This window comes from Aethina tumida, chromosome 1 (assembly GCF_024364675.1).
Source record: "Aethina tumida isolate Nest 87 chromosome 1, icAetTumi1.1, whole genome shotgun sequence".
In the NCBI taxonomy this organism is placed as follows: Eukaryota; Metazoa; Arthropoda; class Insecta; order Coleoptera; family Nitidulidae; genus Aethina; species Aethina tumida.
In genome coordinates this window covers 12,131,654-12,156,347 of record NC_065435.1, presented here as the reverse complement: position 1 = coordinate 12,156,347, position 24,694 = coordinate 12,131,654, and the positions used below count along the sequence as shown (strand labels likewise).

Here is a 24,694-nt window from a genome sequence, read left to right as displayed (position 1 = left end):
GGGGAAATCTGAACCAATAACAATGTTGAATGTGCAAGTAAGTACTTATGAATTCTTAACTATTGATGGAAATACACTACAGTCCTCAATGTGTCGCAATCCTTATCTAATGAGATACTCCAGAAATACAACGAGGCTCAAGTATTTGACACATGCTCGGTAGTGTTGAATGAAACATTCCAACCTACGCCTCGCATCCCGTTCTATAGTTCCAATTCTCTATCGTAAATAATATAATTTTCGTAATGATTGAAGACTATTAACGACGCCTCCCCCGGGGCTTTGAACCATTAATTTTTGATCCACCTTCAAACCAGATCTGATTGGATCCCACACAATTATCATTGTTGTTTAATAAAAACGTTTTTTTTATTAAAACGGTTCCATTAGTAAGAAAAATAAACGCAACATTAACATTTCCCTGAACGCAATAGAAAAAAAAGGGGAAGTAGAAATTTAAAGTCAGCGATTTTATAGAATCGAGAAATCGAGTTAAAAATGACATTGTGAAAGGCAGGTATAATAAAAATATTGTCAGTTTGCTCTACTCATTTGCTCATCTGGTGTTCGTTAAGTAACCTAATATTATAGCGAAGCCTCGCTGGTTCTTACGATTCGTTACCAATGATACTGATTTTCTCTGTTCTTTCAACATTTTTAACACGCTTGTCCTGCGACATAACTCACTTAGTTTAATTTGCAATTGAATATACTAGTTGGAGTAAATACACTAACGATTACTGACTATCTGTTTACTACTTGTTTGGTGCACTCCAAAATCTATAATACTTTAATTTAAATATACATAAATATTTTTATTGATAAGGATTTCAATTGTGTTTACGAACTGATTTTATTCGTATGACGAATAAATCAAAACTATTTTAAACTTTTATCATATATATCAATTTCTAGAAACAAATAGAAGTGGTGTCATCCAGTCGTTTGAATCTTGATGAGAAACAATTCTTTATAGTATATGTAACTCTAAATCCTTTTATAATTTATTGACAACTGATCTGATTTGTGAATCTAAATAACTACATTTAAAAAAAAAGGAAGATTTACAATAATATTCACTTATTCATCTTATTGATTCTAAGTTTAGTTCACTTCATTGGAAATAATAAAATTATTATAATGATTCGTTTATACTTACTTCATTGACAACTGACCTGATTCTGTACCTAAATGAATAACAAATAACTACATTTCAAATCAAGGAAAGAGTCACAGTCACATTCACTTGTTAATCTTGGTGATTCTAAGTTTGATTCACTTCATTTGCATTAATTAAATCGTTATAATGATTCGTTTAAACTTCATTGACAACTGACTTGATACTGTGCCTGAATGAATTAATGAATAACTAAATTTCAAATCAAAGAAAGAGTCACAATCACATTCATTTGTTAATCTTTGTGATTATAAATTTGATTCACCTCATTTGCAATAATTAAATTCTTTTAATGATTCGTTTATTGACAACTGATCTGATTCTGTGTCTGAATGTATTAATAAATAACCACATTTCAAATCAAGGAAGGAGTCACAGTCACATTCACTTGTTAATCTTAGTGGTTCTAAGTTTGATTCACCTCATAAGCAATAATAAAATCGTTATAATGATTCGTTTATACTTCGTTGACAACTGACTTGATACTGTGCTTGAATGAATTAATAAATAACTAAATTTTAAATCAGAGAAAGAGTCACAATCACATTCATTTGTTAATCTTTGTGATTATAAATTTGATTCAACTCATTTGCATTAATTAAATTCTTATAATGATTCGTTTATTGACAACTGATCTGATTCAGTGTCTGAATGAATTAATAAATAACCACATTTCAAATCAAGGAAGGAGTCACAGTCACATTTACTTGTAAATCTTAATGATTCTAAGTTTGATTCACCTCATAGGCAATAATTAAATACTTATAATGATTCGTTTATTCTTCATTGACAAGTGACCCCTGATTTTGTGCCTGAATGAATTAATAAATAACTACATTTCAAATCAAAGAAGTAGTCATAATCACATTCACTTGTTAATCTTGGTAATTCTAAATTTGATTTACTTCATTTTCAATAATTAAATCCTTACGATTCGTTTATTCTGCATTGACAAGTGACCCCGGATTCTGTATCTGAATGAATTAATAAATAACTACATTTCATATCAAAGAAGTAGTCAGAATCACATTCACTTGTTAATCTTAGTGTGAATTAAAGGCAATATTAAAATCGTTATAATGATTCGTTTATACTTCACTGACAACTGACCTGATTCTGTGTTGGAATAAATTAATAAATAACTATATCTCAAGTCAAAGAAAGAATCACAATGAGACTCATTTGAAAGACAGACATACTACAACTACAGATTTGGAATGAATCACAATTGTATTGATGATGTGTTTAATACCTTATTTTTATTCAGGTGACAAACAAGTCAAAAACATTTTAAATATTATCATATTTATCAAATTCTAGAAACAATAAAAATATATATGTTGCTATCCAATCTTTTGGGACTCTTCTTTTTTATTGCAATAATTAAATTATTATTTTAATTCGTTCATACTTCATACTGAACCTGATTCTGTGACTGAATATATTAATAAAAACTTTAAATAAAGAAAGAGTAACAAGTAAATTTCCTTGTCAATGTTAGTGATACCATTTTTTTTTTAACATTTGACAGCCAAGGAACTAGAAATTTAGAAGGAATAGCACCCCAAAATTTTGAACGATCGTTTGCTATATCATCCACTACATCTAATATTTTCCAATGCCGTCTTGTCGTATACCATGTGTGTCAAAATTTCTTTTCAATAACTTCAATTTTTATGTGAAAGAAAATAAAATGTGCCTAATGAAATAGTTTGTCTCTGTTGCTAAAAATATCTTGTAATATGAGTATTAATATTAACTAGTCACACAGCCACGTACATCTTTTTCCTCATATTTAAGAAACATCAATGAGGAAGAATATGAGAGTTTTTTCCTTAACTTATTTTTTACTTTCAGACATCCATCAACTATTCTCCTATATTATTGCTTCACTTTTATCACAAAAAAGAAATTATTCCATTGTTTACTATAATCATTTCAATTTAATACTCAAAGATATTGTAAAATTTAAAAAAAAAAGTCTATTCTTAAGATAAGATTCCTAATAAATACAGTGCAAGCCAAAGAAACAATTCAGTCAAAAACATGGAATTCAAAAGTTTGATCGTGGCGTGTGCTCTTTTGGTTGTTGCCGTTGTTGGCAAGTCCATTGAGACAATAAAGGTTAAAAGTGACGTACATAATATTGAGTTATGTCCGGGAGCCCCCACGTATGTATTTGAATGTTAAATTTAACTTAAGTTACCAACCTAATATTTTAGCCATTTCGTATACCAAGCTGAAGTGATTGAAGAAGGTAAATTTTTGCAGAAACTTACTGAAATTAGAAAATATCCATCAGAAGGAACTACAAATACGGCAAAAATTACTTGTATTTTTGTCAGTGTGTGAATATTTCGTGGTTCTTTAACTCTAATATGTTTTATTTTTTAGGTTGAAGATTTAATTGGTAATAATAATGGAGGTTACCCCACATTAGACAGTGGTGGCATTGGATTCACTCATGTGGCTATCAAAATGGTATCACAATTGTCTAAGGGAATGGCCTTCCGCATTTCAATATACACTGCCTAAAATGTTTGATAAGCAAATTGATTTATAATAATATGTAATTTGAGTATTAATCCGTACAATTTAAATTATGTTTTAGTTCATGAATTAATATTAAAAATTATATTAACAAAAAATTATTACGTCATTCATCTTTTTAAAAATTTGTAATACTTTAATATAAAGTACCAAAATAAAAAATAAATTCAAAATGTGTTTTTACTACATTATTTCTTCGTATTTATTGTTGATAGAAGATTATCCAAAAAAAGCAAGTTCAACTTCTAAAATTGTTTCATTTTTAACTATTATCAAAATACTTTAATATATAAAATTACGTTACCAAATTAATATTCCAGATAAATTGATAAAAAATAATATTAATCTGAAAAATAAGTACCCCAAAGATGGATGCAAAGATATGATAAGATTTACAATAAATGCACTCTCACCCAAAGAAACTATCCATTCAGTCGACAACATGGGATTTAAAAGTTTGATCGTTGTGTCTGCACTTTTGGTTGCCGTTTTTGGCAAATCCATCGAAACACCAAAAGTCAAAAGTGACGTACATAACATTGACTTATGTACAGGAAACGCAAAGTAAGTAACCATGTTTTAAATTAATCCATTATTATTTTTTTATTTTAGTAAACTGGTATACCAAACTCAAGTGATCGATGAAGGTAAACTTTTCCAAACACTTTCTGAAGTTAGAAAATATCCATCGGAAGGAGTTATAAATAATGCTAAGATTACTTGTATTTATGTAAGTTTGTACAAATTTATGTTTTAGATAAGTTTCACATAATTTATTTTGAATTTAGGTTGACGACTTGATTGGAAACGGTGAGGGTGGTTATCCCACAATCACAGATGGTGGCATTGGAGCCACCCATGTGACTATCAAAATGGTATCACAATGGTCGAAGGGAATGGCGTTCATTATTTCAATATACACTGAATAAAATTGTTTTTCATATTAATATAATTTTAAAATATGTTTTAATTAATAAATTGGAACAATAAAAATTAAATAATAATATTGGATAATTAATTAAACTTTTATTTCACCAACTTTGGAGTAAAATAACTGATTAAATGAAAATCATCACATCAATTTAAACTAAATAAACACTAAAACCACACAATTAATTTTGAAACTGAATATTAGACAGTACCCAATTAAAATATTTATTCCTTTTTAGGTTTGTATTTTCATTTAATATATTAATTACATCACAATTGATATTGATAAAAAACTAATTTGGGCAATAATGTGAAGTACCCTAAAGATCAGCATCAAGGATATGATAAGAATTCCAATAAATTTAGTCAATTCCAAAAAACAGTTCACTCGACAATATGGCATTTACAAAATTGATCGTGGTTTGTGTCCTTTTGGTTGTCGTTTTTGGCAAGTCCATCAAGACACCAAGTGTTAAAAGTGACGTACACAACATTGACTTATGTTTGGGGTCAGCCAAGTAAGTACCATACTTCTGTTTTGAATTAAACTCGAGCCAATTTAATGTTTCAGTAATCTGGCTTATCAAACTCAAGTGTACGAAAAAGGTAAATTTTTGCAAACAATTACCGAAACCAGAAAATTTCCGTCAGAAGGGGTTACAAATGATAAAAAAATTACATGTATTTATGTAAATATCTGACCATTTTAGATTTAGATGAGTGTTAGATTATTTATCCTATTTTAGGTTGACGATTTGATTGGTAACAACCAGGGGGGTTATCCGAATATCGAAACTGGAGGCATTGGAGCCACTCATGTGACTATCAGTATGGTATCACAATTTTGTAAGGGAATGGGCTTCATCATTTCAATATACACTGAATAAAATGTTTGACAAGCAAATAGACTTATAATAATATTAATAATTAAGAGTACTAATTCTTATAAATTATAATTTAATTAGTAAATTGAAATAATAAAAAGTACATAAAAATATTCGGTAAAATTTAAATAATATTTGGTTTTTATTACAATAAAAACTAATTTAAGAACATAATTGTTTTTTAAAAAATGAAGCACTTAAGATAAATAGATAGCACTTCTTATTCAATAGGAAAATAGATAATACAAAGTCTCTTCTGTAGATTAAAATAAGAGATTTGTGATAAGACCACATAAATCTTAAATGAACATTAAATTTATAAAAGTATGAGGCAAAATTGTTTTTAATTATATATTTAACTTAATTTATATTAAATGAAATCAAAAAAAACTAATCAAACTATAATTTTATTGATCTAAAACACTTTAATTTGAGGTGTCAGGTTTTGTTTATAATATGAATTTATCCAATCACGAATCTTACTAATATGGAACTTCCTGACATCTCTTACAGTTGCTGTATCTTTGGCATTTTCAGCCCTTAAGTCATAGTGATGGGCACCATCAGGTAAAACAACGGAGTAGACTTTTGGTGACGGATTGCTCAACACACCACCACTAGACCAAGGATCCATTAAACCGTTGCTGAATACTATATTAGAAGCAGTACGCAGATCTTTACCACCATATTCTTTGACAGCAAGCAACGGATCATTCGGTTGTATCTTATAGTTGGTCATACACTCTTTTTGTACCTTCTTGAAGTCCCACTGCTCATTTTCGAACATGTCTTCATCGGTGGAGCACATAGGCATGACCATTTCTGTACAGCTCTAAAACAAACAAGTAAATTTTATGTATTTTGGCAACGTTACATGTATATTACCTGGAATCCCCATTCACGTTCCCCCAAGCCAGCACTTGTTGATGATATGTCATTGCATTTGGCTTTCTTCGTGTAATTAGTATAAATGTTCAACCCCAAATTGATAGCTTTCAGATGGTCCCTATCAGATGTAATATTGACACTTTTAATAGCCCTGCAAACTTCTCTGACAGGCGTTGGTGGTAAGGGGGCAAGAAAGCTTGTTTCGTAAGGATAATTGACCATAGCTAAGTTAACGTAAATCTCAGCAATCCAATCCACTAGATCGTTGGTGTCTGCATCCGTCTTCAAAGGTTTGCACAGTTTGAACTCCTGAGACAACCACGTTTTACCTGCATCAGACTGGGCTTGAGCTCTAAAAGGAAAAATTAGACTTTTCTAATTGTACACTATCAAAATACTCACCTGAGAATTGCCCAAGAGGTTTTAATCACGTTCGAACACGTTTGGGTCCCCATAACGTCGTATACGTAAGTGACAATTTTGTTAAACAGTTTGCACGGCGTCTCAAACTGCCAAATTGGGGCAGATGCGGCTATTGCTCCGGTCACACTCGCAGGGTACTTCATCCTAAGCCAAGCCGACAACATACCTCCGTAAGAACCACCAAAAGCTATAACCGGAAGTTTATCAACATCCGGTGACTTATACTGGGTTTGGAGGTGGTCAATAACGAAAACGAAATCGGCAAGTGCTTGGGACGAAGACAAGTATCCCATATACTCGGGTGAAGTGTTGGATTTGTTGCCAAATGGTAAAGACTCTCCATAATACCTATCGTAAAGGATTGTTGATTAATTTCCCATAAATTAGGTCAATAAACTTAAGTACCTGTGCTCCGCGAAGACGATAAGAGCATTAAATAATGGTGCGATGTCGTTAATGAAACCGGTGTTCTGTGCGAACGTTTCAATTTTTCCTTCGTTTCCGGTGTAAAAAAATATTGGCCCGTTCTTTACATGATACGTATCGTTGACCAGATACTTTAATTTGAACGTAGAGTTGCTGACAAAACTAAAACAGGAACGTATTTATCGCATCATAACAATTATAAGCAATAACCAGTTTATTAGTGTAACACTTACTTGAAGTGATCTATTGGAACATCTATATATTTTGTGGTGTAATTATACGGCGTGTCAGAAAGGGCATAAATTTGGACAAATCCGAACACAAACACTAACGTCGTCCACATGGTAAAGAGCACTGTAAAACAATATTTCAATTTAACTCAATAATGAGACAAGCCTTTGACCTCTACGTTTATCGCAATACAAACAGTGAATATAAAAATGATAACTAATAAGATATTATTAATAATTAAATTTAATTATGTATTTATTGTGTGTGTATTTATTGTTTGTAATTCGATTATGTGTTTCCGCTGTAACAATAGCAAAATTTTGATTATAATTTAACATGTGGTTATTATTTTAATGTACAAGTTTATTGGGTTTTAAGAGATGGTATTTTATTGCTTTACTAAGAAGGATTCAAGTAAATTTTAAACACATTTGTGATTTTAGAAGAGTAACATAAATCAGGCAATAATTGTAATAGACATTTATACTTTTAAGTTCTTTGTTTAGATTCTGCTTTTATAGTGGGGAAAACTCGTTTACCAACAATGTTGTTAAGGGTAGAAAAGTATCGTTAATTTCATTGGTTGAAGTACTACTAGCTGGAAAGATTTTATCCCATAAGGCTTAAGTGGTGACTTCCTGAAGTCACACTATAGATGCTCTGTTGGTTTAAGACGTAGCGATTGGACCAGCCATCAAGCTGTAATTTTACTTTTACAAGATACCGATGTATACTTTTGTGTCTTCATCCGTTCTTTACAAATATAAAATAATCCTCAGCAGTCTTAAATAAGCTATCTCAGATGTATTTGTGTGATACATAGATTAATATGGATATTATCGTTTAAAACTTTATATAAAACTTCTGAGATTTAGACTCATCAGACGATAGTCTCTTTTAAGTCTTGCATCCTTTTAAATCAGTTTTTCCAAGTCTTCTCCTAACCATTGAGGCACTCATTGGTTCACCAACTTCAACCAACAAATAAAGAAAAAGTTAAACCAAATGGAATTTAAAACTCATACTTTTTGTATAGAAAACAAAAGAAAAATAATGCTTTTTTAATAATATCAAAAGAATTTAATAGTTTCCCTCCATTTGTTGCTTATGGAAGTTGTTCATTCAGCCCTATTACCATTTTTAATAGTTAAAAAACAAGAAGAAATCGTTATTTATCATACTTTTCGCCATGATTGTAGTAAATTAATGTCTACTAATTATGAGATACTGCAACAGTATAACTAACATAGATAATTCCAACCCTGTATTGAACGTTTTCAAATTCAATGAGGCACAAAACCATGGATTTTACCTTGGATTCCAAACAAGGAAACTCGTTATTTCGAACAAAAAGACTGTAGTGTGAACGTGTGCACATGAACATCGATACACACTGTAAATAGTTTTAACTTTGTTTACTGTGGAACCCGGAACGAGGTGCTAAAGTCCAAGTACCGAAGTAAGTGGGTTACATGGATGAGAAGAATGCGGAATGAATCTGTGATAAAACCAGATAAAACAGATCTGGACTTTCCATGATTATACAAACATTGCAAATATTAAAAAATCAGTCAGGAAATTCAATCTTATGAAGTCCAAGTAGCTCAAAATTAAAATAATGAATTTATTATATTACAATATTCAGATAATTTTCAATAATAAAGTGTATAAATATTATTTTTAAGATAATATGTTAAATTTAATAACAGAGTTTTACATTTGAACTGTGCTCACTCTACTCAAATAATTCTAGTTTCTGCCTATCAGTAGCATCTATGACTTTGAGCTCTAACTAATGTGAGGGTTTCACTCTACTATACAGATTTCATTTAGAAACATTTTGTGAATGAAGAATTCTGTAAACATGTTTAATTAACTTAAACGTTACAAAATAGATATCGTTATAGATTTTAAATATATTTACTTGTAAGAGCTCAAAATTAGAATTCTCATATTTTATTAAAGCAAAAAAATTTAAGGGACGTACAGAATATTAAATTTAAAATGTTATTTTTAGTAAATTCAATTTAAAAAAATAAATACATAAATTCGTTTTCAAAATATGTATTTAGATATTTTTTAACAGTAAATAAGTTATTTTTACTAACAAGTCACCGTAAATCACTTTCAGACAAAAACATAAAATACTTAAAATATTGAAAAGAAATAATTTAATCATATTACTAATTTTATTTAACATTAAACATTAAAAAACACCTTTTGTCATTTCATTCCTTTTATTTTGGCCATTCTAATAGACTTCACAAGACATTCGTAGTACATAAATCAATAAATACATTCATTTTATTTATAAATTAAAAAATAAAATAGTAACAAATATTAACATGATAATCTTTAATAAATTATTTAGCTTTTCCTTGGTTTGCAACGGCTTCCATTGCTTTCTTGACGGTTTCTGGGTCACCCAAGAATTCCAAACTCTTGATGGGTTTAAGATTTTCATCCAAGGTATAGACAAATGGAATGCCAGTTGGCAGATTCAATTGCATGATTTGATCATCAGTAAGTTCTGTAATAGAAATAATATGATTGTTCCAAGCTCTATAAATCATGTGTAACCAAAAATTATCCCACCTACATGCATGGATTAAGAATATTAACATGTTATTTACAATTTTTACAACTAATGGTGAGATGAAATGACTTCCCTTCATAACAAGCAACATTTGTATAATTCTTTTTCTGGAAATTTTATCAAATTTTGAATACACAATTTAGTAAATAATTACTAATCACTTCACATAAAGCCAAAAAATGAAACTGGTGAATGAAAACTTACTCAAATAATTATTGTAGTCATTTCCAAAAAGTTTTTCATACATACTAAGTATGGGATAGTTTTTGGGTAGTAATAATTCATTACCTATCGAACATTATCTATAACTTAACAACTTAAACCCACAATAAAACAAATAATACTTACGATCCAAATGCTTGACAATGCCCCTCAAACTGTTACCATGGGCAGCAATCAAAATGGACTTGCCGGCCTTAATTTGTGGCACAATGGTCTCATTCCAGAAAGGCAGAGTCCTCTCAATTGTCAGTTTCAATGACTCATACTTGGGGAATTGATCTGGGGCTGGTCCCTCAGCATAACGTGGGTCATTGACAATGGTGTTGTAGTATGCATGGTCTGGTTCCATGGCTGGTGGAGGGACATCGAAGCTACGACGCCAAATTGCGACCTGAGCGTCTCCGTACTTGGCGGCGGTTTCAGCCTTGTTCAAGCCAGTAAGTCCACCGTAGTGCCTCTCGTTCAATCTCCATGTCTTGACCGTTTGGAGGTCCTGTTGGCCGATCTCGTTGAGGATGGCTTTCAGGGTGTTTTGCGCTCTGGTCAGTACAGAGGTGTAGGCAATGTCGAATTTGTATCCGGCATTTTTCAAAGCGATGCCGGCGTTGACGGCCTCTTGCTTTCCTGGTTTAACAAAATTAATTTAATTGTCTTACTGGAGTCCGTTAAGGGCGTATTTAATTAATTGTGTTCGAGTTGGGTTGGGAAAAATAACTTCTTCGATGGTTATGAGGAGGAAGGTCACACAAGGTCGTACTTGTATACTCACCTTTTTCGCTGAGATTGGCGTCGAACCATCCGCAGAAGAGGTTTTTCTCGTTCCATTCGGACTCTCCGTGACGGACCATGACAATTTTGTAGGGTGCCATGGTGATATAAGTCAAAAAACAATCGCACTAACCACAAAAACTGTAGACGAACTGTCAAACCGTGTCGACCGGCAGAAGGTGAATAGAAGTGATTTCGAAAGTCGCTACGCGGAGCGCCAGCACCAGTTGTTTGATTTTGCGCATTGGATCTTGGTGAGCACTTTGAATTTATTGACGTGACGAATTTCACGTGATATTCCGGATATTAACAATTTTTACTGTTTTAAGGTTAAAAAAGGGGGATATTTGACAGGTCACTTTTACATATAACTTTTTCCAAGTACAGAACACTTTGTCTGATAAATTATTCAAGGAAAGACTGTAGGAATTCATTATATTTTAGTTTAGTATCACCCTATTTTTCATATTTTTTCAAATTATTGTATGGGACACTTCATAACAATTTGGCCAGTTTGAATCACTTTAGGGGGGCCTTTTTGTTCTTTTAATATTATTTTGATGAATGCAACTTATTGGAAACTCTAACAGTATTAATTTTTTCTTCAGAATAAAATTTATATCATAACAATCATTATTATAGCATGTGTGACCATAAATAACTATGTTATTTAATGTGAATTGTTAAAATAATATTTTATTAACATTTTTTTATACTGTATATACATATACAGTACAAAAAGAGTTTGATCCATCTGAATCCTGAAAGAGACATTGTATGCAATAGAGACAGTAAGTTTCTCACATTGGAACACTGTCTCTATCATGCATGATGTCTCAGACGGGTTAAACGCTTTTCGTACTGTATATGCCATATACAGGGGTGGACAGAGAAATATCACATATTACTATTTATTGTTAATTGAGAAATGCATACCTCTAATTGAAAACAATCAATATATTTTATATTTTATTGAAAGTAATGACACTATATTCTACCTAGATTTGTTCATTCTGAACCTAAATCAAAATAATTTCTACTTAAATTAAATCTTAAACAAAATAAGTGTGTAATGTGGTTGCTCATAGAAATAACACACATTTTAAAAATATATATTTATTGAATAATTTATACATAACTTGTTAAATTGTTAATATTTTGTTGGGTACCCTTTGTTCTTTATAATTGCCTGTAAATGGTGAGCCATAGATTCAATTAGATATCAGCAATGGTCATTTGAAATTCAACCCTCTCTATAAATGGTAAATTATCGGTGCAAATGGTTCCATTAGATCTCTCATGGTATCTCTATACATAAAACGGTCCGTTTTACCAATAATTGCTGTAATCTATACCATGCCAAGGAAGGAACCCCAAACCATATAGTTTTCTTCAGTGTTTCAAAGATTTTGTAGTGTATCTAGGGTTCAAACTTTCATTTGGAGGACGACGAAAGTATTGTTTACCTATTCCTATTTTATTGAACTTGGATTCATCACTCTAAAGTACTCTTCTGAAGAATAATTAATATATTCTTGTGGTTTCTTTACTGAAATACATCCTTCTAAGTTTTGTTAATTCAGTCGATGTCTGACTGTTCTACTAGACTCCCTAATATTGTATGAATTCATTTTTTATTTGGCTAAAGACAAGAAAGGATTTCATTTACTGATTCTTCCCATTTATTATATATAAACTTTGTGTTATTTCTCTGACCACCACAGTTTTTTTGCTGGATTGAGCTGGACATAAATATAACAATTTTAGTTGTGAAAGGAATATTAATTGACTATTTATTTATTTATAACTTGACGCATTTCCGAATGAACAAATTTCCCAATATACGACATAAACATTGCGTAAACGCTTAACCTTATCTTTACTTGTCATTCCCGGTCTTGGCAGTGCTAAATCGTAATTTTTCTGACAGTTTTCCTTCGACCATTATTAAATAATTATAAGAAACAAATAATTGATTTAAAATCACAGCAATCAAATACTATACAGCAAAACTTCTTATAATTTTGTCCAACAAAAATCGTGCACAGTTTAAAGCATTTTAAATAATAAAATCAAATAACCTGTTGCTTAATGACAACAATAACTGAAAAAACAATAAACAAAAATCGTGCGCAGTTTAAAACATTTTAAATAATAAAATCAAATTACTTGTTGCTTAGTGACAACAATAACTGAAAAGACAATAAACAAAAATCGTGCGCAGTTTAAAGCATTTTAAATAATAAAATCAAATTACCTGTTGCTTAGTGACAACAACTGAAAAAACAATAAACATTAAACACTGATACCGGCAAGTAATTGAAATGGTCTAGCTCATATTTTTAATATGTTTTAATAAGTGGTCTTAATTATAACCTCCTCAGCTTTATATTTATTTCTTCATTTGCCACTTATTAATAATATTAAATCAAAATCAAATAATAAATTTGAAACAATCGCTGTCATTTGTCACAAACGGCAAAGAGTGGGGATGTAATACCGGTCGGTAAGTCAGGAGTTTATATGAACCCGGTTTAACGGTTGGTTCGAAAGTTTCTAAGCGAACATTTAGTCTTTTGTTTTATTATTTTGTTTTGTGATGCGTTTTAACATGTGAATGTCCCAGCATCACCATGAGCTCCGACAACATTCAAGTGGCCATCAGGGCCCGACCCTCGATCGAAAGGGAGGTCAAGAAAAAGTTGGGGGACAATTGGACAATACAAAAAAATATTATTTTTCAAGTCGATGATAACGGCGTTAGATGCAATGAGCCGTATTCGTTTGGTAAGTGGGCACTGCATTTTATTGACATACGTCTAACTCACGGGCTATCATTTTAGATTGTATTTTCAATGTTGACAAAACCAATAAGGATATATACAACACTTCGGTGAAGCCTCTGATTTCCTCAGCCATGGAGGGCTTCAACTCCACTATATTTGCTTATGGACAGACATCATCTGGAAAGACCCACACCATGTTGGGCTCTGAGACTTCCCCTGGGATCATGCAAATAGCCGTAGAAGAAATATTTTCCATAATAATGAATAATTCTGACAGAAAGTACCTTATTAGGTAACCCCACTAAATTCCCTGTTGTAAAACACCACTTTACTGTCTGTGCCTTTCAGGATTTCTTATCTCGAAATTTATAACGAAAAAGTGAATGACTTGCTGTGTGCTGAGCATACTGACATGAAAGTAAGGGAGGACAGAGATGGAAATCATTTTGTTGAGTCGAAGGAAGAGGTTGCATCCAATCCCAGTCAAGTGTTCGCACTCATGAGACAAGGAAATAAGAATAGGAAAGTTGGATGCACTGACATGAATGAGAGGAGCAGCAGGTCCCACACCATTTTCAAAATTGTAAGTGATTGTTTATTGTTAATTGTTGCTGGAAGAGCTGACATTCCAATGCACTGTCATTTGATATATTTAGTAACACTTGCATATTGTTTTCATTAATATGCATGACTCAACACTATTTATTAATTCTAATTTGTCAATAATTAAATGAAATAAATGATAAGTCTGGCATTGAACAATTTTATTGATAAACATTTATTTTTGGCAGTCTATGCAAATCAGACTTGTTCTTAATCTGTTTGTTTAGTATTTACAAAATGTTTGCTTAGGTTATTTATTAAGTTGTTGAAAAAGAGAGACAATTTTATACCAAATTACTTAATTTATTTAAATATATTACTTATAAAGAAACAAAGGGCTAGAATAAACTTTGTTACTAGAAATATTCCAAATGTAAATGAATTGATGAATTTTTTAGATGATTGAGGCAAAAACGAGCGCCTTACAGTCCCATGCAGCAACTGTTTCCACCTTAAACTTTGTGGACTTGGCTGGATCTGAGAGAATTTCGCAGACGAAGGCAGCTGGAGTCCGCATGAAAGAAGGCGTCCACATTAACAAGTCGCTTTCGACTTTGGGAATGGTTATTCGTCAGCTAAGTGACCAGGAGAAGTTTATCAGTTTTCGCGACTCAAAATTGACGAGGCTGTTGCAACACGCACTGGGTGGCAACGCCAAAACACTGGTTATTGCAACGATAACTTTAACGTCCGTCGAGGAAACTAACTCAACGCTTGCGTAAGCATTATCCGCTGACAAATTAATGTTGTTACGATTTGCATATTAATATATTAACTGTTAACTTTAGGTTTGCACAACGAGCTAAGGCAATTAAGAATCAACCCATCGTTAACGAGGTGAACACCACCGACCAAGTGCAGGCGGAATTGTACGCCTTGTTGAAATCGGAATACGCAGAGAAAATAAGGCAGCTAGAATTCAACAATAAGTGCCAAATAGAAGAGCTTCAGCAGAAGCTGAATGCCATTGCCTGCTTCGAGGGAACCAGGACTGAGAATCGTAGACGTACATTCTCCGCCTTCGATTTCCCCAAAGAAACTAGCGCCTTACCCATTATCACCCCCGTTATGAAGTTAAATCGCTTCGTAAAAAGGCAGCCGCTTCCAATCATCAACGAGAACAAACCTTTGAACGTCACCGAACAGGACTCCGATCTCGAGACCACCGTGTCAAGCCGACTATCCGTGTCCGAAGAAAGCTTGTGCCAAAAGAACACGTTGGACCCCAAAGTGGAGCAAATTGAGGAGGAGCTTGGATCGAAGGAAGAACAGATCCAAGAGTTGAAGGAACAAAACTCGAAATACAAAGAAGAAATGGAAATACTCCAAGCCGAATTCGATGCCATGAAACAGAAGTACGAGGCGACCCAAGAGGAATACTCCAACTTCAAAATTCAACATTCCCCTAATTTAAAACAAAGATACGAAGACCTGGAAAACTCCTACGTAAGTTTGAAAGAGTTTACCAGGCTAGAAAAACACTGCCGCGTTTCCATTTCCGGACCGGAGGAGGTACGTCGGGGCCTGCCCATTTTTTATTTATTTATTTATTTATTTATTTCGTTTCGTATTCCTGTCTCTAATATTTATGTTGTAACGTTTTTAGTCTGTGAATTCTTGACGGTGAATAAGACGAACATGAAATTTTTTCCGTTACAACATTAAATAATGTTCACTTATTTACCTTTTTATTTCAAAACGATTGAATTTTATTTGAGTTATCTGTGGACCTTTGGGTATTTATTCTAATACTGAAACTACTAATCCCCTAACTAAACACTAAAATTTTTACTAAAAACGACTAAATATTTATATTTATGTCTAACCCTCTATCATTTTTATTTCTAGAAGGTTGTACTTCAATGGATTTATGTATGGATTTTATTGTTTGTTTGTAGTCGCACGATATATAGTTCAAGTCGGTGGAATTCCAGTCGATTTTAGTGTGGATTCTTGATTGTAAATAGAAGAAAATGTTTATTTTCTTACGAACATAACTTAAATGAAACTAACACTCCAACTAAACACCACACACTCCAAGTAAAACTTAACTAATCATTTGTTTATCTCTTTTCTTCTCTTCTTACAATATTTAGATGTGGATTCTTCAGTGAGAGTAAAAGTAATTTTTTTTCTTTCCCAGTATATACAATTAAAATTACACCCTAAAACAAATTTTAACACCCACTTATGTTCATTTATTTCTAGACGGTACTATATTTAATTAAAAATAGTCAATTTTTCATTGATTATGTGGATTATTGGGTGTGAATAGAAGACGTTTATTCTGTTTCAAATATACTATCTATAACTAAAATGAGGCTGTAACACTCCAACTAAACACTAAAACTGACACTAACACTAACTAAATATTTATTTTTATATATTCGTACAATATTTATTTCTAAAAGGTTGAAATTCGATGGATTTCGATGTGGCCTTTAACTAAACCTAATATTAACAGTAACTATTGATTGTAGTAGAAATTCTACGGTTAACCGCGTCGTATATTTTAAATATTTCTCGTTACAATATATTATTTACCAAATTTGCGTAATATTTATTCGTTCAACACAATAAAACAATAAACATTTTATCACAAATATTACTTTATATAGTATATAATTTTGTTTGTTACTATGAAGGTGTTGCAAGCTCAAGTAACTGAACTTAAGGCCGCCAATGAGGAGCTCCAACAGAAGCTGGCTGCTAGTGATGAAGAGGTGACTAACTTGAAGAAATCCAACAATAAACTAGAACGTTTGAACAAGACCTTGGACACCGAGAAAGTAAACGTACCAATGAATTTGTGTTTCCCTTTTCTTACAAGTCCGTTTTCAGAATAAGTTAGCTGAAATTAACAACCAGTTAGAAACAGACTTCCAGTTTCAAAGAGACCACGATCAGAAAGTGTTCAAGGATAGAGAACAGATGCTTCTTAAGCGTATCGAAGACATGGAGAGCAAAGGTGTACAACCTAAGAGAGATATTGGAACTGGAAATATCACCGAACTGCATCAGCAGATCGTTGCGCAGAAGCAGGAGATCAAACGGCTGCAGGACGTCGTTGCGATGAAAGAACAAGAGATCATTGAGAAAAACATACTTATTTATGAATATGATGAGAAAATGCTTGAAGCTGTCGAGCAAAAGTCCATCGCGGAGCCAGGTGAGATCAACTTTGAAGAATTATCTAATAAGTTGCATACCTTACAAGATATTTTATTAGGTAAGGACGATCCATCTGAATATATACAGAAATCAACATGTAAGTGTTTAGGTATGCCTGCGACTGGCGGAAACTTCATGGAAACACCCGATAAGACTAATAACGAATTGAATAAATTAACCCTTTCCATTTTTAATTTGGAGCAAGACCTTGACAAATATAAAAAGCAGCTATTGGATAAAGAAATGGAAATAAATGGGTTAATTGCTACCATTAAAAACAAGGATAGTGAAATTGCCCTTATTAAATCCGAGAAGAAAACGATTGAAAAAGAACAATTGGATAAACTTGAAGAAATAAAACAAATGAATGGTCAACTTGAAGAACTACTAAAGGAGAAGGTAAGTTTTGATTTATTGGAAACCTACAGCGTTGGCCTAAAGTATGAGACACCCTATAAATATTTACTTTAAATATTTACTTACATATTTCCAGTTGAAATAACTCTAAGAATCCTGTTTTTTATTAACATTTGGTGATTTTTAAACGTTTATAAATTAAAAGCTAAATAACTAACACCCTGTATAAAATTTGGGAGTACTAATAATGGTTCCTTATAGGATTGTCTGTCCTTGGTTAACGTATATGCCAAAAATGAACTTTTCAGCATCAAATTTTGTAGTTTTACAGACATTTTAGTTCAACCAGTTTTTGGAAAAAAGATTAGTAACTCAAAAACTATTGGGTTTAGGTTCTGGACATAGTATAGCTATTTAATTTCGTTTACATGTAGAATTTAAAACATGTTCCATTGAAAATAATAAAGTTGATGTCACTTCCATTTTTAAAGACAAAAGCAGGTTAATATTCGTTTCTTGTTAATCATGAGCAATGAATTACGGAAAAAATCGTGGGATGACCCATACTTCTGGCCTTAGCCATAGCTAGAGCTTAATAAATTTATTTTTAAAGGAAATTATGAGAAACCAGCACCTTGATGAAATTCAGAAAATAACTCAGGCAAAGAATGCTTTGATCCTGAAATACGACACGCTATTAAGTAAATACAAGCAAACAATAGACGGTTGGGAGATGATTAAACAAAGCCAGAGTGAAGAATTGATAACTCTGAATGCCAATATCATGAATAAAGAGAAGTGGTATCAAGAACAAGAGCAAGCAATTGGTCAATTGAAAACTGAAATTGCTGACAAAATTAAGGAGTTGGAGGAAAATGGCTCGCAAATTGAAACGATAAAGAAGGAGCGTGATGAACACTTAAAAACTATTGAGGAATTAAGGGCTGAAATTGTTAATGTAACTAAGGTTTTGGAAGCAAGGGAAACGCAAATGAAAACTATAAGTCAGGACAGTTATGAAAAGGTGCAAAATATTGATAAATCAAACGATGACATTATCAGGGTGACTCAGATATTGGAAGAAAAGGAATCTCAAATGGAAAAGATGAGGCAGGAGAAAGATCAACATATTGATAAACTACAAGCTGAAATTATTAACATCACTGAGGTGTTGAAGGAGAAAGAATCGCAAATAGAAATTATAAGACATGAAAGTGACGACAAGGAAAATAATATTAGTAAATTAAAGGAGGAAATCATTTCTATAACAAAAAAGTTGGAGGAGAAGGAATCACAAATGGTAATAACGAGGAAGGAAAATGATGAGAAGGACCAAAATATTGATGGATTAAAGGCTGAAATTAATAATGTCAGTAAGATGTTGAAGGAGAAGGAGTCGCAAATAGAAATTATAAGGCAGGAAAGTGAAGGAAAGGAAAATAATATTAGTAAATTAAAGGAGGAAATCATTATTACAACAAAAGAGTTGGAGGAGAAGGAATCGCAAATGTTAATAATGAAGAAGGAAAATGACGAGAAGGACCAAAATATTGATAGATTAAAGGCTGAAATTAATAGTTTCAGTGATGTGTTGAAGGAGAAGGAGTCGGAATTAGATATTATAAGGCAGGAAAATAAAGACAATGAAAATAATATTAGTAAATTAAAGGAGCAAATCACCTTTATAACTAAAGAGTTGGACGAAACTATGTTGGAAATCAAAGTGATAAGGGAGGAAAATAGCCAAAATGTTAAGAGTCTCAAAGAAAAGGAAAACGAATTGCTTGCTTTGAAAACTAGAATGAAGAACTTAAGCAAATACGAAAACAAAATTACGTCTCTCACTGATGAGCATAAACAACAAGTCCATGCTTTAGAAATATCTTACAAGGAACAAATAAACTTACTATCCAACAAAATTGAAGATAAAGATTTGGAATTAAAAGAAGAACGTGTAAAATATGAGAATTTGCTAATGATAACTGAAGAGCAGAAGCAGGATATTCTGAGGACACGTACGGAAATATCAAAAATACAAACATATGTGGAAGAATTAACCGAAATGCACGCAAATTCGAACGAAGAACGCGCAATGGAAAGAACGGAATTGAAAGATCAACTGCAACTGTTCGCACAGGAAAATGAAAGTCTGGCTAAGTCTTTGGAGGAAAGTAGCAACTCAATCATGAAGGCTCAGGATCAACATTGCAAACAGATCAACGAACTTCACATGATGATCCAAAAATCGGAGGAAACGATTTTGGAATTAGAAAACAACTTGATACGTCTGAGGGAAGAAAATCTTAGTTTGACACATACCATCAAACTGAACGACAACAAAATCAGTGAACTGAATGGCGAAATTGATAAGCTTATGCACCAGACAAATGGTGTATACGCACAAAATCCATGTGTTGGGAGTTTAAATAAGCATGTCTTGGACAAAGACGTAGAAATTCAAAAGTTGCGGAGTCAAGTGGAAGCATTGTCGAAAGAAAACAAAACAAAATTAGACGATATGGAACGACGAGAGCTTGAATGGATTCATGATGTTGATGAGAAAGACCGGGAAATTTCAGAATTGAAAACTGAAATTGTTAATTTAACTAGGCAAATTTCAACCGAAGAATTGACTCTGCTGTGGGAAGGAATGCGTATGAAGGACCAGAAACTACAAGAACTGGAGAATATTAATAAGCAGTTGGAGCAAGTGGCTGCCGAAAATGAGAAGTCCCTTCAAGCATCAGTAATGAAAGAATCTTTGCTACAGCAACAAATGGAAGACCTGAAGGCTGATTATGAACAAAGGATGGAACAACTGGAGAAGGAGGCGCAAATGGAGCTCAATGTAAAAATGAACGATCTCAACAACTTGGAAAAAGTTGCAGCTACAAAGGGCAAAGAATTGGAACAACTGAAGGAACAAAATTACCGCAAAGAGATTGACGACCTGAATAAGCACATGAACAGAATCAACAAGGTAAAAGAAAGCTTCAGCAATCTGTTCACGGAACTGTTGGCGTGTGTAAAGAAGAGCGACCTGGAAATCGAGAACCTAATAAGCGAGTCATCCATTCCCGTGGACGTCAGCGATGCCAAAATACAAGTCCCAAGCCCCAACCAGAAGTCACCGAGGGACGAAGTCAAAGCGATGCAGGCCATCATCATTGCGACCCAAAACGTGCTCGGCAAACAAAACCGATTGGCCAAAACACTGGCCGGACAAAACAAACAATTGTGCGCCACCATCGAGATGATCTACGAGAAGTTGGAGGAAACCAACGACGAAGTGACCGACTTGCACAACGCACTGGAAACCAAACAACTGGCCAATCGCATGTTGAACGAGGAAAACGAAACGTACAAGTCCGACATGATGCTCACCCTGAACAGGATGGAAGAAACCATTTTGCAGAATACCGCCCTGAACAAACACATTGAGCACATCAACAGTTGCATTGCAAACTTCAAAAGCAACGAGATTACGTACACCCAGAAGATTTCCGACATGTTGGCCAAGCTGGATGCCAAGGAGGCGACGATCATCTCTTTATCGCAACAAAACAACGACCTGGAGAACCACCTTAAGAAGGCGAGGAACGAGAAAAAGAAGCAAAGAGAAGAACTCGACACTCAGCGTGAAACGATTGCCAAATTACAGAGCAATATACAAAGCTTGCAGACATGCAAGCCGGTCAGTTCGGACAAGGCCCGTGCCGACAAATACTTCAAGGAAAGTGTCGATTTGAGCAAGAAGCTGATATTGGCCAATCAGTGCGTCAGCAAACTGAATTGTGAGGCCGAAAACCACCAGATCGAGGTGAGCAAAATGGCCAAGCAAATACGAGACTTGGATCAAAAGGCCAAATCCTACAAACAGAAGTACAGTGAGCTTTTAATCGAGATAAATGACAGGGATAACAAGTTGGATGAACTCTTAAAGAAATATCAAGAAGCCGTTGAAATGATAACAGTGATGAAGGAGAAGAAGATGAACACCAGCCAGTTGAAGGAAGAGCCCAGACCTAGGTCACCTCAGGAGCTCAGAAAGTTGAAAAGGCAATCGTTGCAGGATAAATGCAGGAATGTGGACTGTAAGTATCACCATTAATTCGACAATAATAAAATTAAATTCTATTTTTAATAGCTTGTGAGATTTGTAAGATACATGAAGAGACAATTGAGAGGAGCAACAAAGGTAAGTTTTTTATTTTATTGGGAAGATTAAATATTGGTGATAAAATTTAAATATTTTATATAGACATTGAAAAATTGACCAAAGAATGCGCCTCTAAAGATGAACAGATTGGGAAATTACTCAAGCAGGTGGATCATTTAGAAACTCTAATGAATGAGGAGAATGACGAGATTATAAAATTACAAAATCAGTTGTCATTGTTCGAGGGACCGACTGTGGATAAAATAAAAGAATTATCGAAGGAACTCCAAGAAACCAAAGATGAGTTAGTCACAACTAGAAAGAAATATCGAGGTAAGATTTGGATGATATGAATACATAAAACAATCATTGTATATTACTTTTCTCAGACTCGCTGCTCAATATAAGGGACAAAGATTTCAACATCTCTCTATACGAGAAAGAAGTTCAGCAATTAAAGAAGAAGCTGAAGGAAGATTCCAGATCTAAGCAATTGTTGCAGGATAAATACAGAAATGTGGACTGTAAGTATCACCATTAATTCGGCAATACATAATAAAATTAAATTCTATTTGTAATTTGCAGCTTGTAAGATTTGTAAGATACATGAAGGCACCATTGAAAGAACCAACAAAGGTAAGTTTTTTATTTTATTGTGGAGATTAACTATTGATAAAATTTGAATATTTTATATAGACATTGAAAAATTGGCCAAAGAATGCACCTCTAAAGATGAACAGATTGAGAAATTACGCAAACAGATAGATCATTTAGAAACTCTAATGAATGAGGAGAATGACGAGATTGTAAAATTACAAAATCAGTTGTCGGTGTTCGAGGGACCGACTGCGGATAAAATAAAAGAATTATCGAAGGAGCTCCAAGAAACCAAAAATGAGTTAGTGATAACTAAAAAGAAATATCAAGGTAAGAATTGGAGGATATGAATACATAAAACAATCATAGTATATTACTTTTCTCAGACTCGCTGATTGATACAAAGGACAAGGATACCAACATATCTATGTACGAGAAAGAAATTCAGGAATTACAGCAGAAGCTGAAGGAATTTAATTTGTTAAAGATGGTACAATTACTATTTGAAAAATTAAAACGATGTATTAAAACTTTTCTTTTAGGATACGGATGTGTTAAATATAGCAATTAATTTACATGAAAATATTCAGTTACTTAAAAATGGTAATTTTTTTGATAATAATTGTTCATTAACGATAATTTATGGTGGTTTTCTTTTTAGACAAAGTCCCTGAATGGCTACTGGCCAGGATATATACAGTCGAAAAGTCATGTGCTGATATAAAAGATTACCTCAGCAAGAACTTGGTAAAATACTTGCTTTAACTTGTATGTGCCTTCATTTATTTAATTATTCATTTATTATTTTTAGATACAAAATTCTACTGTTTTTCATAAACTGCATACAAAGTACAGACAGTTGGAAAGTTTGGCAAGATTGCGTCGAAGTGAGAACATTGAACTGAAGAAGAGATTGGGCATTCCACCAGACGATCCTGTCGTATAATTTAATTTGTCACATTAGTATTATTTGAAAGAACTGTGATATTTCAGTTTTAATTTTGTTCTAAAGTTTAGTATTAGTACATGTTTATTACTGATAAAAATAATTAATAAACGTTTCTTCATATTTTTAGTTTTTCTTTATAACCAATATTGACCTTAAAATGTATAAATCAACTCTAGAAGGATTCAAAATGCTCTTAGCTTCTCAATACATAAAATTTATCTTATAATGACCTCCAAAACGTTAATGTTCAATTATTATTATAATTTATTGATAAAATTTAAATTAATTTAACCTGTATTTTGTGTGTCAGATAGAAAGAAAACAATCAAATTGATGTTTTAAATCAAACCTTCACTATTCACAACAAAAAATTAATAACATACAAATTGGGGTTTAAAAATACACGGTCCTCGACCTACCTGTTATTCAAACCACAAAGGACTAATATACTTCCGGTACTTGTAATGCAGACAATTAAATTAGATCACGGTTTGATACGCATGAAATCTTCAAAACCATTCATAATTTGAACAAATATTTATAAACGTTGAAGCATAAAAATGTTTCTAAAATTGATGGCACATATTTTAGACATGGTATAATTGACTTCTTAAAACAGTTTCAAGAATGTTAATTAGCAGTGTTGTGCTAATAAACGACACGAAATTTGTTGCTTAAACGATGAATAAATTGCTTTTATTAAGTTTATTTTTTACACATAGTTTTCACGTATACTCAGTGACATAGGAAAGAGAACAAACCAACCCAGTTTGAAAGATATATCCAGGAAATTGTTTTCCAACAGGATAGTGGTTGAATTTGAACATGTATTGAACATCATAGAATTTCAGCTTTCCTTTGCAGACCTTGGTTGAGTTTCAGTCTCAAGTGGAGATGGCTTAGAATGAAGACGAAATTGACCACCACATTAAATTAATGCCATTAAAGGTAATCAATCAATGGCTGGACCATCATGG

At 32.7% G+C, this 24,694-nt stretch overlaps 6 protein-coding genes across 11 annotated transcripts; 4 read left to right on the top strand and 2 right to left on the bottom strand.

Annotated features, from left to right (window-relative positions):
• Positions 1-3,223: 3,223 nt before the first annotated feature.
• LOC109596390 (uncharacterized) lies at positions 3,224-3,851 on the top strand. Its single transcript, XM_020011933.2, has 3 exons — positions 3,224-3,348; positions 3,400-3,517; positions 3,572-3,851. The coding sequence occupies exons 1-3, from the start codon at positions 3,224-3,226 to the stop codon at positions 3,710-3,712; spliced, it is 384 nt and encodes a 127-aa protein (XP_019867492.2). The 3' UTR covers positions 3,713-3,851.
• A 245-nt stretch (positions 3,852-4,096) lies between these two features.
• LOC109596391 (probable salivary secreted peptide) lies at positions 4,097-4,725 on the top strand. Its single transcript, XM_020011934.2, has 3 exons — positions 4,097-4,291; positions 4,340-4,457; positions 4,516-4,725. Exons 1-3 carry the CDS (start codon positions 4,110-4,112, stop codon positions 4,654-4,656), a joined length of 441 nt encoding a protein of 146 aa, XP_019867493.1. The 5' UTR covers positions 4,097-4,109; the 3' UTR covers positions 4,657-4,725.
• A 328-nt stretch (positions 4,726-5,053) lies between these two features.
• On the top strand, positions 5,054-5,551 carry LOC126264322 (uncharacterized). The gene is made up of 3 exons (XM_049961797.1): positions 5,054-5,175; positions 5,229-5,346; positions 5,404-5,551. The coding sequence occupies exons 1-3, from the start codon at positions 5,054-5,056 to the stop codon at positions 5,542-5,544; spliced, it is 381 nt and encodes a 126-aa protein (XP_049817754.1). The 3' UTR covers positions 5,545-5,551.
• Positions 5,552-5,930: 379 nt separating this feature from the next.
• Positions 5,931-13,520, bottom strand: LOC109596394 (lysosomal Pro-X carboxypeptidase). 2 transcript variants are annotated; one of them, XM_020011936.2, is made up of 6 exons: positions 13,353-13,520; positions 7,512-7,632; positions 7,258-7,440; positions 6,832-7,200; positions 6,427-6,781; positions 5,931-6,373 (listed from the first exon to the last, which is right to left on the bottom strand). In XM_020011936.2, exons 2-6 carry the CDS (start codon positions 7,619-7,621, stop codon positions 5,957-5,959), a joined length of 1,434 nt encoding a protein of 477 aa, XP_019867495.1. In that variant the 5' UTR covers positions 7,622-7,632; positions 13,353-13,520; the 3' UTR covers positions 5,931-5,956. The 2 variants fall into 2 exon arrangements, with proteins under 2 accessions (XP_019867495.1, XP_019867496.1); XM_020011937.2 differs by lacking the exon at positions 13,353-13,520 and adding an exon at positions 8,822-8,943.
• Positions 9,728-11,287, bottom strand: LOC109596397 (phosphoglycerate mutase 1). The gene is made up of 3 exons (XM_020011940.2): positions 11,097-11,287; positions 10,454-10,951; positions 9,728-10,039 (listed from the first exon to the last, which is right to left on the bottom strand). Exons 1-3 carry the CDS (start codon positions 11,194-11,196, stop codon positions 9,873-9,875), a joined length of 765 nt encoding a protein of 254 aa, XP_019867499.1. The 5' UTR covers positions 11,197-11,287; the 3' UTR covers positions 9,728-9,872.
• An 80-nt stretch (positions 13,521-13,600) lies between the features above and the next one.
• On the top strand, positions 13,601-23,837 carry LOC109596382 (putative leucine-rich repeat-containing protein DDB_G0290503). 5 transcript variants are annotated; one of them, XM_049961334.1, is made up of 18 exons: positions 13,606-13,882; positions 13,939-14,173; positions 14,230-14,464; positions 14,883-15,202; positions 15,273-15,930; positions 17,130-17,273; positions 17,326-17,713; positions 17,765-18,054; positions 18,626-22,106; positions 22,160-22,210; positions 22,274-22,504; positions 22,561-22,695; positions 22,757-22,807; positions 22,868-23,098; positions 23,155-23,258; positions 23,311-23,371; positions 23,430-23,515; positions 23,580-23,837. In XM_049961334.1, the coding sequence occupies exons 1-18, from the start codon at positions 13,729-13,731 to the stop codon at positions 23,712-23,714; spliced, it is 6,990 nt and encodes a 2,329-aa protein (XP_049817291.1). In that variant the 5' UTR covers positions 13,606-13,728; the 3' UTR covers positions 23,715-23,837. The 5 variants fall into 5 exon arrangements, with proteins under 5 accessions (XP_049817292.1, XP_049817291.1, XP_049817289.1 ...); XM_049961332.1 differs by having other exon boundaries at positions 15,273-15,996; XM_049961333.1 differs by having other exon boundaries at positions 13,607-13,882; positions 15,273-15,996; positions 17,326-17,653.
• Positions 23,838-24,694: the final 857 nt, after the last annotated feature.

Coding starts and splice junctions, on each gene's coding strand:
- LOC109596390 (XM_020011933.2), top strand. CDS start 3,224: ATGGAATTCAAAAGTTTGATCGTGGCGTGTGCTCTTTTGGTTGTTGCC. Junction 3,349..3,399: donor TTATGTCCGGGAGCCCCCAC/GTATGTATTTGA, acceptor CTAATATTTTAG/CCATTTCGTATACCAAGCTG. Junction 3,518..3,571: donor CAAAAATTACTTGTATTTTT/GTCAGTGTGTGA, acceptor TTTATTTTTTAG/GTTGAAGATTTAATTGGTAA.
- LOC109596391 (XM_020011934.2), top strand. CDS start 4,110: ATGATAAGATTTACAATAAATGCACTCTCACCCAAAGAAACTATCCAT. Junction 4,292..4,339: donor TTATGTACAGGAAACGCAAA/GTAAGTAACCAT, acceptor TTTTTATTTTAG/TAAACTGGTATACCAAACTC. Junction 4,458..4,515: donor CTAAGATTACTTGTATTTAT/GTAAGTTTGTAC, acceptor TTTTGAATTTAG/GTTGACGACTTGATTGGAAA.
- LOC126264322 (XM_049961797.1), top strand. CDS start 5,054: ATGGCATTTACAAAATTGATCGTGGTTTGTGTCCTTTTGGTTGTCGTT. Junction 5,176..5,228: donor TTATGTTTGGGGTCAGCCAA/GTAAGTACCATA, acceptor TTAATGTTTCAG/TAATCTGGCTTATCAAACTC. Junction 5,347..5,403: donor AAAAAATTACATGTATTTAT/GTAAATATCTGA, acceptor ATCCTATTTTAG/GTTGACGATTTGATTGGTAA.
- LOC109596394 (XM_020011936.2), bottom strand. CDS start 7,621: ATGTGGACGACGTTAGTGTTTGTGTTCGGATTTGTCCAAATTTATGCC. Junction 7,201..7,257: donor ATCGTCTTCGCGGAGCACAG/GTACTTAAGTTT, acceptor CCTTTACGATAG/GTATTATGGAGAGTCTTTAC. Junction 6,374..6,426: donor AACGTGAATGGGGATTCCAG/GTAATATACATG, acceptor TGTTTGTTTTAG/AGCTGTACAGAAATGGTCAT.
- LOC109596397 (XM_020011940.2), bottom strand. CDS start 11,196: ATGGCACCCTACAAAATTGTCATGGTCCGTCACGGAGAGTCCGAATGG. Junction 10,952..11,096: donor CGCCAATCTCAGCGAAAAAG/GTGAGTATACAA, acceptor TTGTTAAACCAG/GAAAGCAAGAGGCCGTCAAC. Junction 10,040..10,453: donor CATTGTCAAGCATTTGGATC/GTAAGTATTATT, acceptor TTTCTATTACAG/AACTTACTGATGATCAAATC.
- LOC109596382 (XM_049961332.1), top strand. CDS start 13,729: ATGAGCTCCGACAACATTCAAGTGGCCATCAGGGCCCGACCCTCGATC. Junction 22,808..22,867: donor CATTGAAAGAACCAACAAAG/GTAAGTTTTTTA, acceptor TATTTTATATAG/ACATTGAAAAATTGGCCAAA. Junction 23,372..23,429: donor TATTCAGTTACTTAAAAATG/GTAATTTTTTTG, acceptor TTTTCTTTTTAG/ACAAAGTCCCTGAATGGCTA.